A 13,991-nucleotide genomic window follows, 5' to 3' on the forward strand; every position below is an offset into this window, starting at 1 on the left:
GGCATACAGCAATAAAACACTGGCTCTATGCTGCACACTATTAAATGAAGGACAGCAGATCTGATTACTATATCAAAGCACTGCTATAGCATGGTCTCGAAGGTTTAACAAATAAACAGGAATTTTCTGAAGATGAAGATAATTTCTCCTAAAAATAGATCTCAACAGTAGGCAGTGGAGATGTGTTTGAAGGTTGATTTTGGTTGAAGGTGAAAAAATTGAATGTCCGATGTGTCAATATTCTAGTGTGATAGGAAGTGGGGTTAGGACTGAGGTGCTGAACTACCTGACAGTCATACGGAGAGTAACAGGTCAGTCCACGTGTGCTGGAGCTCAGAGCAACAGGACTGCATGTAAACAGCTTGAGTAAATGTTCCAAAAATAAATGGGTTAAGTCAGCCAGTTCAAGTAATCATGTGCACGTGTGTATGCAGAGAAGGTACACAAATCATCGTCCATATCTGAGATTGGTATTAAGAAAAATATGCATACACAAATATATGGAAGATCACATTGTGCTATAGACAGGAAATACCTCTTGTGTGGACTTGTTATGATATATAATAATAAAATAAACTTCTAAATTACTTTCTGGTTCTGTGGTAATGAAAGAACTGCAAACAATGAGAAAAACATCAATCAGGAGAGAAACTTTCTCTACAATGACATCATTCTGGCTCTGTGCAAGACTAAGTAAGATAGGCTTATCAATATTGTTATTATTTTAAGATTAAATAGTTAAACAGAACTTACACACATTTTTAAATATTATGAAGTTTCTACATTTGTGTAAGATAACTGATAAAAATGCTTTGGTGAAATGTCTTCTACAGTAGTAAAACAAACTCTTGGAGAAACAGAAAACTTGTACTGTACAGAGTTGACAAACATTTACAGCAGGTTTCACAGATCTCAATTGGCACTAGTCTGGAACTACTCTTACCTAAAATAACATAAAATAACATTGGGTAATCCAAGACTAGAGCTAACCTGGGTCTGTGAAACCAGTCCATAATATTTAGCTCTAGTTAAAAACCAAACCAACAAAACAAGAAACCCAGGAATATAAATCACAATGTTTATTTCAAGTGCTCACGTTGTCAGGAAACTGTATTATATCCATTTGCAATTTAAAAAAAAAGGAGAGAATAATTCCGGTGGTGAATGCACTCTGTGACCTGACATGTTATTCAAATCTGACAGTTATGAATTTTACAAGGCCAGCACCTTTGGTAAGATCAGTAGAATAGACAATTCTGGAAAAAGCACATTCCTTATAACTTAATATAGTCAGAAACAGACACTTTTCTGAGCATGCAAGGCTCACACAGTGAAAGGCAACTGCTCTGGCTTTCAAGAAATGAGTGTATTTTCCGTGGTAGCCAAAATTGTTCTCAGCCACATCAGTCATATCCGATATAAACCTGATACAGCAGCTAGTCAAAATGTCACCAGATCCGTTGTTTAATCAAAGCACTTAAGTGACGGAGTACACTGCATTTTGTCAGTATACACAGGAAATGAAAAATATCTGTCACTGGCTTCTTTTTTAATACAACAGTCCCATCATACTAATATTAGGAAGAATCATAGTGAAACTGCAGTCACACTGTAGGTTTGGTTATCAGAAGCACAGAGAGGAACATGGAGTTATTTACACACTGAATTCACTGCTAAATAGAACATCATGACCATGTCTCCTCCCAGATCAGCCCTTTTCATACCAATACTATTCAACATACATATTAAACTCTTATTAACCCTTTTATCTCAAATTTCTGGAAATTCAATTATGTTGCAGATGGCAACTAACACATCACTGTGAATATAAAGCAAGGCATTTTATTTCACAGATTACATTATTATTAAATTGAACAGACAAAGCTCATCCGGTTGTATTTCTGGCATAATCATTTACGCAGCCCAACTGTACATCACATGGAGTCGTCGCACTCAACGAACAAGCAAGCATACACAGAAGGTCTTGCATATTTTCATAATAAAGAAAACCCAATTTCCTTAATTTCATTACAACTTAAACAGAAAGCATCACAGTGCAGAATAAAAACAGACAAGTGGAAACCATGCTAAAAATGTAATTGGACACAAGGCGTTTCTTCATTTGTTGCATGCACTCCTCTGTCGGTTCGCAGGCCATATTTTACCAGGGGTGAAAAAATAACCATGCAAAAAAACTTGAACTGAAAACTTTTTTCTTTAATATAATGAATGGAAGAAAATAAAGAGAAAAATGTATTAAGAAGGCATGGCCATACAGGCAAAAAAAAAAAAAGGAACAAAAGAAATTCAATGACCAGGTTATCAGGCTTCCCAAACCCATTGAAAAGTTTATGAGTTAATTAAACTTATCTTACCTCTATCATTATATGAAAGGCGTGCTTGTGAAGGAAAAAAAGAGGCAAAAGAAATTACTGTTTCCAGTGAGGATGGAATGAAGGCAGATAAAGTGCTTTCAGTGGATGATTGATGATTGAGGTTGGGAAGTGTTATTTTTATTTTATTTTTCTCCTCAGATCTGGAGGTAGCAGCCGGAATAGTCTCCGACTGAATCAATTCCAACTCCCTGACCTCAGTTTAGTGTGTGAAAAATTGAAGCTGGATGACAAATGTCTCGAACTCATTGTAGATGCACAGGGAAAACAGCTTAACATGATGCATTGGGAAAAGAAGAACATTGTTAGGAGTGACACGCCGGACTGAATGAAAGATGGAGAATAAAGTATTTTAATCTTCTTGCAGAAAAGAGTCATATATCCAGGGTCTTTATCACTTCAGGGGGGGAAAAATAAATAATGTATATGCTTTTGTGTCACCTTCATATGAGCCCATTGTTGTTTGCGTTTCAAAATACCTCAGCACTTGAATTCACCATTTTGAATGTGAAAATACAGATGCTTCAGAAGTCGAGACAGCGTTAAGAGTAAATACAAGAAAGGTGTCCTTAAGTCTAATATCGACAGGTTTGGATATACCAGTTGAAGTTGTCATGATTAATGATTTTCAAGTCAAATCTTTTTCTAAATTGGGGTCAATAATTTCTAATAACCGGGCAGAATCTTTATATTTATTTAAGTGAGAGAAAATGTAAAGATTCAGAAATCTAAACGCTTAAGCACAGATTAATTATAGCTGAAAACTCTCTCCATCAGCTGTGTAGTGTCAGTATCCTATGGCATCCCGTAATATCCTGTGCAATAGGGCTCTGGGCAAACGGAGGTCTATAACCTCTTTGACATACACCCACCCACAGTGAGGTGGATAAACCAACGGTCTCACTTCCAAATGCCAACGAAACAAAAAGAACTGGGCAGAATATGCCTTTCTGCTAAACTTCAAAACACCACAAACATCATCGTAAACACGGAAATACCTGTATGATGTATGACTTGAGTTCACAATTGCTTTTATGAATAAATAACCATGTCATTAGGTGCAAACACACAGCTGCTTGGTCCTGTCCATCAGCTTTTATGTTTGCAAGTTAACATGTGGTTTCATGTGAATTAATCATTTCTGCTGGGTAATTGGAAACAGCTTCCAGAAGTTACATTCGACAAATCAATGTTTTTAATTAATTGCACACCGCTTCACCCACAGTTCAGCTATAAGAGCCATAAATCACCAGGCTAAACTGTTACAGGAAATGTATTCCTCCTCCTGCACAGTTTACATTGGACAGGGGGATATTTGTTCAAACATTGTTCCATTATTTACACAATAATTAATAAAAGGGTTTTGAGATTTCCACTTGAGCATCGCTTTCAGGTAAACTGCTAAAACAACAACAACACGTGAGCCTGTAGAACAGCAATACATGTTTTTCTCATAGAAAAATAAAAAAAACTGCTGGTGCACTTTCTGATAAGGAAACCACAAGTAGTGGCATGCCTCTTATTTTCTGTGAATCAAAGTTATGGCAGCTTACATTTCCTTTAAGATAACCCAGCAGAATGTGATTAAATCAGCAAGAAGCGTAAAGTATTCCACTTTCAGGAAGCCTTTTATGATAGTATTTTAAATTCAGAGTTTGAAACCCCCTCAAGGCAATCCCTGTATTCAACACCGCTCATCCTGAATATTATAGGTCAGATAAACATGAGTGGTAAAACAAAACTGTTTACGCTCCAAATGCAAATGTATGGGGATCGATAGTGGCTACCAATGACCTGGTTTTCAGGGTTGGTATCTTAAACCATAGTTTGTGCTAAGGTATGAAAGGAAATAAATAAAATATAATATATTGTAAAAAGTATAAAAGTATATTGTGCTTTTTGTTATTCATTGAGAGTTTAATTAAGGGCTGTCAATCTATTGCAGGTCATAATGGTGATTAATACCATTTTTTTAAATTAATTTTTCATTTTTTTATAATGCAGATTAATTGCAAATTTCCTTTTTTGACCTTCTGTCCAATAGCTTCATACCTGCAATTTCATCTCAGCTATGAGTAAACAAGTCTAGCAAGACCTGCTTGAGATCAAGGCTGAATCATTTCATGGGGCCAATGGTGCAAGCTGCTTTTTGAGCAAGAATCACGTCTATCTTACAAAGGTAATTGAACTGCACTGTTATGAATTACAGCTTATGTTGAGGATAGTTTCAGATTATATGACAGAGAAATGCATGTGAAAGGCAAGATATAACAATCTGTATTATGAAAATAATGTGTTAGTTTTCCTTTTCAGCTAACCTTTAACTTTAAGTGTACTACACTACAGAGAGTATCTTAAGACTTACAGTTTACAGTTTACAAAGGTGCTGCATGTCACTTTCTTTATGATAATACTAGATGTATTAATTTGCGCATGGTCTGTTTTTATCCACCATGTTATGATAGATAAAAGCAGACCAAGAGAGCTCTTAACACTGTATACTAGAGTATACCAGACACATTTTTTTCCCTACAGGTTGCCTTTAAATTTTGAATATTTTATTATTGAATAAGTTACGATTGTTTGAAATGAGAAACCAATTATGCGTCTCCTATTATAAGTTGAACTCAGCAAATTAAGAGTCATGGAACAAGTACTTTTAATTTTATACAAGTACACTATCTAAAAACCCTACAAGACATCGCAATTACAATTAAATGTTGAGAAAGCATCTGATGTCAGAGATCATCTCCCAGCTCGCTTCTTATTATAGCTAAAGCTAAAAAAGCTAAAAATGTAACAGAAGTCATGTTTTATTTATTTTTTTAACTTAAAACAGCTCCCTGAGATACTGTAATACAGATAGAAAAAAATGAATGGAAGAAAGCATAGGCTTTGCGTTAGAAAATGGCAGGAAAAACATTTAGTATTTTATTTAATAAACCAAACATCTTTAAATAATCTTTATATTGCTTGATAAATGTATGTTAGTATCCAGCATAACTTCAGACAACATACGTCTGTGGGATACAGTGCATGATAGACAACTAATGGGAGTTTCTTCAGTGAAGGCAGTTTTTAATTGTTAAAAAAAAATTAAATCACTGTCTTGTGATGAAAACTTTAAATACAGTGCATTTCATTCTGCCCACTGTTTAATACCAGCTTCATTGTTCTTGGAAGTTTACTTTACTAATAAAGCTGGAAAGGGTTTGCACAGCTTCTGGCTGTATGGAAATGAATTTGGATGAATGCATCACATCTACATACAGATCAATACTATATTATATATATTATACTAAATTCTACATGAGAAGTTTATAACAAATATGAAAACATTAAATCTGTTCTTAAATTCTTCAAAATTATTTGTGCAAAGCAATTATTATATTATCAATCTGTATAAGCATATATATATTATATATATATATTATATATATATATATATATATATATATATATATATATATATATATATATATATATATATATATATATATATATATATATATATATATGTTACTACCAAAATACACAATTTCACACAGTCTCCTGGCTATAGAGTTGTAGCTTTAAATAAATTATAATAAAAAACAAAAAAGGTAACTCTCAACAGGGGGCAGCGAGACATCACAAAACTTAAAAATAATATATAAATTGCACAACTCAGGCAAGTGAGTGGGTATCTGATACATTTCAAATTAACACAGAAGACAAAATACATTCTGTGAAGTTGTAAGGACACATCTTGAATATCTTAAGATTTAAGAGATATCTTTAAATCTTATGAAGTATTAAACACACAAAAATGTTTTATAATGTATTCATTATAATAAAAGTTTGCAGGGCATCAATGTAGTCAATTGGCTGATCAGAATTCTGATTTATTAACTTTAAGTTCTTCCTAATGAGAAAACAAAACAAAAACAACTTTAGATGTATGCATCTACAACACATATTCCTATGTTATCAAGATTTTTTAATTCCGTAGTTCCCTGAGCTTTAAAATTATGTATATATATATATATATATATATACACACACACACACACATGAACAATTAACAGAGACTACTCCAAAGACTTTCTAAATTGCTTTAGACTGACTCATAATTAAAACACATGGACTGCTTTGCATCTCTACTACTGTGAATTGGATAATGAGTAGGAAAATGGAAGTTGATTACCCTCGTTAGCCTTCACATGGATAAGAGACTGTTCTTGTTAAATTAGGCTTTCAAATAATTATTGCACTTAATTCACTTTCATTTGGGGAATGAGTACATCCTTTGGTAGCTGTAGCATTGTGGAGAAAATAAATTTTATAGACATCTTACGACATATAGCCTATATATGGTTCTTATGAGGTAATACAATGAATTCTGTAGCTCTCAATTGAAAACCTAAAATCAAACCGTTTCATCCTAGTCTTTTCACTTTAACTTCATTACGTTTTATACCCCTAATATAACTGCCTTTTGTACCATTTAAAAAAAATGGCAGAGTTAAAGCATCAAGAGTCAAAAACTAATTATATTCCTATACAGTTTCTATGAGACAATATTATGCACACACATGATACTAAAGTTAGAAATGAAACTTGTGAACTGTAATTCCTGATCTGTGGAATCTGGAATCATACCCCAAAAAGATTAACAAAGTGAAATAATAATTGTATAAGAGAAAGGTAACAAGGAAAAAAATAGTTCCTTTGCAAGACCAATGTAGATTTCCATTTTGTATTGTGCATACATGGAAAATTAATACAAATACAATTATCAACAGCTATACCTGCATGTGTTACAACGAAGTACATGTGTTTTAAGTAAGATGTATTCACTGATTACTAATTGTATTCATTTTATCATAACAGAAAAGGTTTACATTAAAGAAAACTATATTATGAATCGTTGCTCCCTTCCCAATATCATACTATCCTAATAAAGCCAGCTATGGTTTTTAAATAAATACATACACAAACAAAAAGGTAATTTTAATAAATGCAAGATCCATATGCACCATTTTCATTAAAAGGTCATAGCTGAAAAGAAACATGTAGGACACACGAGGACCTATCTTTAGTAAACTGTTGCTAACAAACAAGTTCTTTGTATATGATTCCGTAACCTCCATTCTGCCTGGAGCTAATAAATATGTCAGAACAACCTACATATTTCACAGCATTAGTGACAAGCTGTTCCCACACCACACATAATAGAGTTTCTCTTTGTTTAACTAAGTACACACCTTCTATGAATGTGCTCCTAACCATTTCAGATGGAATGGCAACTGCTATGAATTTGTAACATGATGCCTTTCAAAGAGTATTCTCTCAAAAATATATTTTATACCAAACGCATATTATTCACATCTGTACACGGTTCGTCAACTGCTTGGTCAGTTATATATTTGACTGGAAATTGTCATTCAGAATGTAATCTAGAAATGTTTCCCTCATTTCCTGGTTGGACAAAAAATAAAATAAAATTTTCCTTCATGCATTGCTAAAAATGTGCTGTAACCGTTTTTAACTAATTGTTATGCCTTAAATTAAGGTCTGACATGGATACATATGTTCCTCTTTAGTAAACCAAATCAAGTTCATTACAAAATGTATGTAAACACAAAAATGATACAGCCACAGAAACCAGGAGTGTCAGTGGTAAAACCAAAAACCCTTGAACAGATCTGTAAAGTAGTCAAGTAGTCATCTCCTTCAAGTATGAACATACATGTACGTTTGATAGTCAGTGCTGCTCCTATGAAGTCATCTACAGTATTGTATTTCTGTACACTGCAGATAAAGTGAATTACACTGACAGACTCTATTCTGTTAATTTGCAGTTTTAAGGCCATACTTGTTACAACAGTTTAAAGATGTTATAAAAAGGGCCTTTACTGCGAATCCACTGGAAAAAAGCCTATAAATGATAATTGCAAACTAATTGAACCTATTGGGAAGCATTATAAACAGCGAGTATTATTTTACTGATATGATAAACAGATTTTTTGTCCCCCCTAGACTGCTAGTGTTATTATTATTAGAAAAAGAGAGAAAATAAGCGAGAGCATTGTCAGCAGTGAATAAAATGGCCCCTGCCACGATTTAACGTTTTATATAATCCACATACAAGTAATAAACAACGGTTTCATCAGTAAAAATATGTAAGAAAGATTACGGAATAGAGCAGGAACTTACTTGAGTTGGTACCAGCACTGGGGGATAAGCCAGTTTGTGATGCCGGTACATCCAGAATGAGAAAAGGACGATAGCAGCTATTCCCATGATTGGCACGAGTGAATACAGCAACGTGTTAAATAACTGGGGCTTTGGTGTAACTGGATTGGAGGTTGCTAGGGGGGGAAAAAAAGGGGACAATTAGTTTTGTTGCAGTCGAATAATAATTTTAAAATGCACATTTAAAAACAGTAACCCACACAATTAAACTACATTCAATTGTCCCAATGACTGTCTTCTATCTAAATTAGTGCACACAACCAATATAGAAGCATTTAAATGATACTATGAATCTTATCATTTATGCTTTGTTGTAACAGAGGAGGAGAAAAAAAACAGCTGCTAGTTCATGTACAGTACTACAAATCTCAACCTGGCCTGAGAACAATCTTGCATTGCGAAATAGGTGCATATTTTCAATTTGCTTGTTTTGCTAACTGGATTTGAAAACAGTTAAGCAATTGATTTTGTTTTCATATTTCTGGTGCTCTGGAAAGGCGCCAAGTCCGCACCAGGATGTCCTGGCAGAGCGCACCTGCCTGCTGAGGCAGAAGTTATTTTGATCTGGAAATGTCTCCTGATACACATTACAAAACACCGACTGAAACTTTAGATTGGGTCTGTACTGCACCAATGCTCCAATGCATGAGTGCAATAAAATTATGTATCTATTAAAAAAATCTATCATATTCTATTCTCTGGACATTTATTTAGATTTTCAAAGCCACAATATTAGTATTAAAATGAGATACAAGGGGGATGCTTTAAGAATGTTAAAGAAAGATATAATTTTGCACACTTCTTTTTCTTAAAATACAATCCCAAAGCATCTTTATTACAAAATGGTCTTTCCTGAAACCACTCCTCTATACCTTGCCTCTCAGACCCGACATCACTCACATCACTGATTTTCTGGACTCCTAAATAGGTAATACCGTGACGTACACGTGTGCTCTCTGCCAGATCCGCAGGGATAAAGCAGGGGTCAGGCCTTTAGGATTAGTCTTACAATCTAGTAACACGCAAATCCCTGGCATTAGGCGCAGCACGCGACATGCATCAGTCAGGCAGGAGTTAAAAAAAATAAAAATAAAAAGCAACTTTTTAAAATCAATGTATATACATCGTGTTTATTACAAGGTCAAAACAGATGTTTTTTTTTTTAATTCTTTAATGTGCCTTTGGATTTTTTGCTTTCAGAGCTCAGTGACTCATTTCTACATATTTATTCAGCATTGGATTATGAGCGGAAACAAACTAACCTCCTCACCATCATACCTTATGCACCTTCTCTAGGGACTCTTTCCCTGCCAGCTCATCCTAAACAGGCTGAATTTTAAATACTTCAATGCCTGAAATGGCAGCTGTTTTTTTTTTCTCCCAATGCACTAGTTTAATTAAACAAAAAAACAGAATAATAATAAAAAAAAAAAAGATACTTCTGGAGTAGAAATGAATGTAGGACAGGTGTTTCAGGATTTACAGGGGAAAAAAGTGCTGAAATCTAAAAGAAAATGTTATAATAAAGCTCTCTAATTGGCATGAAGATGTCTTTTTATCCTCTATGGTCATACCTTCCAATTATGGCCAGGCATCCAATTAAAACCTTATCTTTACACAGTAGCTGTTAAATTAACATTCTCAACAACTTTGTTGTATGAGGCTTTTTTCAATTCACTGTATAAACAGACACAAAGCTTGCGATTCTGTGGCTAGCAGTTCAAAACATGCGCTTCTGTCATTGAGACGTGCAAGAAAAAAAAAAGGGAAACATCAAAGCACAGCCAACCACATGCTGAAATACCATGACAAAGACAACCACAAACATCACACCTAGAGTATGACACAAGCCACAAAATGAAACAAGACACTGTCTGCAGTAACACATGTGGAAGGTCATCTTTTTCATTCACACAAAATACCAAGATTCATATAAATCTAATGGGAAGTCAGACCACAAGACTTTCAAAATAAGACCTGGGTTGCAAAGTAATTTCTAAAACCTCGTTCAGGTCACTTTCAAATGTTTCATGTAATCCACTATACACCTTTAAAATCACAATTACTTTGTGACCAACTTCAATATCATGGAGAATATAGCAGAGGAAATGAACCCTACACGTTAGCAACCCAAGTGTTTTATTAATATTATTCCTCAGATTTAAATGAATTACCCAGTAAATAAACAATGTTAGTATAACCTCAAGGTTTTTCTGTGTATAACAGAAAGAAAGTGATTTTCTTCCTGATAAATGCATTATTATAACGCTTGCTGTGGCAAGTAGAATCAGGAACAGGATTTATTGGCTCAGGAGGTAAACCAGAAGCAGGTATATTTAAAAGGGGTGGAAGGTGGTGCGTCTCGGCAGCAAATACATTTGAATGATGTGGAAAAATACTGAAAAAAGCAGAATGGTGAATACTCAAATCAGACACTACACAAAGTGAAATAGGAAAAAAAAAAAAAAAAAAAAAAAAAATATATATATATATATATATATATATATATATATATATATATATATATATATATATATATATATATATATATATATATGTTTTTATATTTTGTAGTTTTCGTTATAAGGCCTGTAGCACACTGCTCATTCAGGTAGACAGGACATGCTTTCCAGTCTTTTAATCCCATACCTTGTCATTACAAAGTTCTTTATATTGAGAATTGTGCTTTCTGTACGAGTCAAGGTTGAAATTGAATTTAATTGAATTTTCAGTTTACCATTGGAATTTAAAAATGAAGTACCTGCAATATCTGTCAACTGCCATGAGGTAAAAAATAAATAAAAAATAAATACATACAGTTGCAATTCAACTCGTATCCAAATGGGTCTTCACCATCAGGGAAATGGATAAAAATATCCCTGGCACTGGCCACAGTTTTTGCACCTGCTACATTAATAACTGATGTACTGGCTAGGACTGCTTTCTTTTTCTTGTTCTAAGGTACATCTAAATGCCTTCATCCCGGGGTATTTTTGGAATGACATAGCCTTTCAAAATGATGCTATGCCCAGAGCTAAAGCAGCACTGGCTCTACTGCTTATTTGTTAGTGTGCAGACTTCTGCTGGGGTTGAGTCGGTGCCTGCGACTGGGATCTATATATTGGCGACAGGCAGGCTGTTGGGGTTTGCGGCGTGCATTTTAAAAGAGCACATTGTAATGGAGCGCACTCAGAATATTGTAACGTAACAGCATGACTTTCACGTCTGAATCTCATAATGTGTTTCCCACCGCCACAGCATCACAAATGTAATCCTCTCTCAGTTAATATCTTTAATGGTTTATACACATGCATCTTTTTTTTTTTTTTTTTAAGCTCTTGAGGGCCGAACCTTCACCACACGCACCTGGGTAAGCACGGCGACTTGTTAACCCTGACAAAAATTAATTCTTAATACGCCCAGTTTTGCCTTTTGTTACCCTGAGTAACATGGGATATATTCTTCTTTCAATCTTCCCCGAGGAGGTACAGTCACACACACATCGCAATGGTATATTTTATTTCTCTTTCCAGATCATAAAGGAGCTTAAAATACTCAACATACTATGGAGACTGGTTGATTTAAACAAAGAGACAGCCTCATCTCCAACCGTAGCATAACAGGTAGTACTTGCCTGACTTGTAATTCCTTTAACAGCTTTCATACAATCCAGCTCAGAAATATTTAGCTCAGGTTATATTATATTTACTGGATTTTCTCTATAAAGGGGCATTAACAGGTCACAATCTTTAGTCTGAGATCACATTTCTGACATCCATTATATGCGTCTTAATTTAACAAAGTGTTAACTGTATAATGTATTAACCTAACCAGCAAATTACTGTCAACTTGCAGCTACACCTCATTTAGTCCGCTGCAAATTATACAACCATTCAGAGCAACAGTTTGTTTTCTGTAATTCTATCAATGCACTTCTTACTTTTAAATGGATTTAACAGTAGGATTTATTCTGATCAAACCGATGCAACCACATTGTCATTTTTGACAGGAGTATTTCCCATTTTGACCCAGAAAACTGTTTCCTTTAATATAGTTCATTAATATTGCAATGACATTTGAGAACAAATTGGCAACAGTGATAATGTAATTTGTTTAGTATTCTGTGCGAAAAAGAGGTGTAACTTACGTTGTATTCCCAGTGTTTCAGGGTTATAAAAGAATTTTTCATTACACATGTTGCCTTCACAGCAGCAGAAGAAAACGTCTGGACTTTCTTTCTTTTCGACACAGTCATTTCTGCAAGGAGAAATACTTAGATTACTTTCACACTGCAGTAACAATAACAGGCCAACTTTTCTACATAGTCCAGGTAATCGCTCCATATTACCTTTAAATAAACACCAAAAAGAAATGAATACATAAATAATCCAGACAATTAAATCCTGAAACCAAATAAATTGTAGATGTCGAACATTAGACATTAAGTAGATATTGAAGATATTCAGGTTGTTTTGGATTGAAGCCAAATAATTGTATAACCATTATCCATTTACACTCGAAACACTTAAATAAGGATTTTGGAAAGGTCTTACAATTTAATTAGAGAAGGAAAAATGAATGCAAGATCAGTACAGGAAATAATCAATCTTAAGGGCAAGTTAAGACAGGTAAGCTACAGTTTTGTTTTGTTCTCCAATACGAACCACAAGAATGTGTTTAAGTAAGTATACTTAAACACATTCTTGTGGTTCGTATTGGAGAATTGGAGAATTACAAAGTTGTTTACATTGACTACTTAAAAGTTTCAAGTTTTCACTGTATATGATTGTGAATATGCATCATACGTTCAATAAATAAACTGATTGAGCCATTGGAAATGTAGGTCCCTCTTCAATGCTCAGTTAACTTTACTCACTGTGCATAGCAATGACCTATATCCAGCCAAGTGGCTATCTATCCATTACAGTAATAAAATGTTTAAATGCACTAAAACTCAACAGGTCAGCTACTCCAGTGCTCTTTATCATAATACAGTGTAAATACAGGACCCAATAAGATCCTTCCCTTTATAGAAAGCATAAACTGATGTGGTTACCTGAAATTAGTACTGCAAATCTTAAGAAATACACTTACAGACTACGCATACCAACCATTAACTCACATCTTACACTTAGACGTCAAGATATTTTATCCAGACTCAAGCTTCTATTCTGACTTAAGACAGGTGAACATAAACAAGTTATCAATTTCCAACAGCTCTGAACAACAGAAATGTAAACATGCCGCTAACTGCATGAATAAAACCTTACCTAATTAATTGAATTCTCAGAGTTATGAAAATATTATATCCAAGAAGCTAAAATAACAAATTTATAAATAAAAAATGTGATTCTATGAGAA

The 13,991-nt window shown here is 34.1% G+C and overlaps 1 protein-coding gene across 1 annotated transcript in view; it reads right to left on the reverse strand.

The window, feature by feature from the left end:
* LOC136711636 (activin receptor type-2A) overlaps window positions 1-13,991 on the reverse strand; it is a 48,724-nt gene that overhangs the window by 8,868 nt on the left and 25,865 nt on the right. The window contains exons 3-4 of the mRNA XM_066688009.1: window positions 12,778-12,887; window positions 8,592-8,746 (exon numbers count right to left, since the gene is read on the reverse strand). Of these exons, the coding sequence (XP_066544106.1) occupies window positions 8,592-8,746; window positions 12,778-12,887 (265 nt within the window). The remainder of the gene's footprint in view (window positions 1-8,591; window positions 8,747-12,777; window positions 12,888-13,991) is intronic.

Source organism: Amia ocellicauda, chromosome 16, assembly GCF_036373705.1.
Source record: "Amia ocellicauda isolate fAmiCal2 chromosome 16, fAmiCal2.hap1, whole genome shotgun sequence".
Classification (NCBI taxonomy): Eukaryota; Metazoa; Chordata; class Actinopteri; order Amiiformes; family Amiidae; genus Amia; species Amia ocellicauda.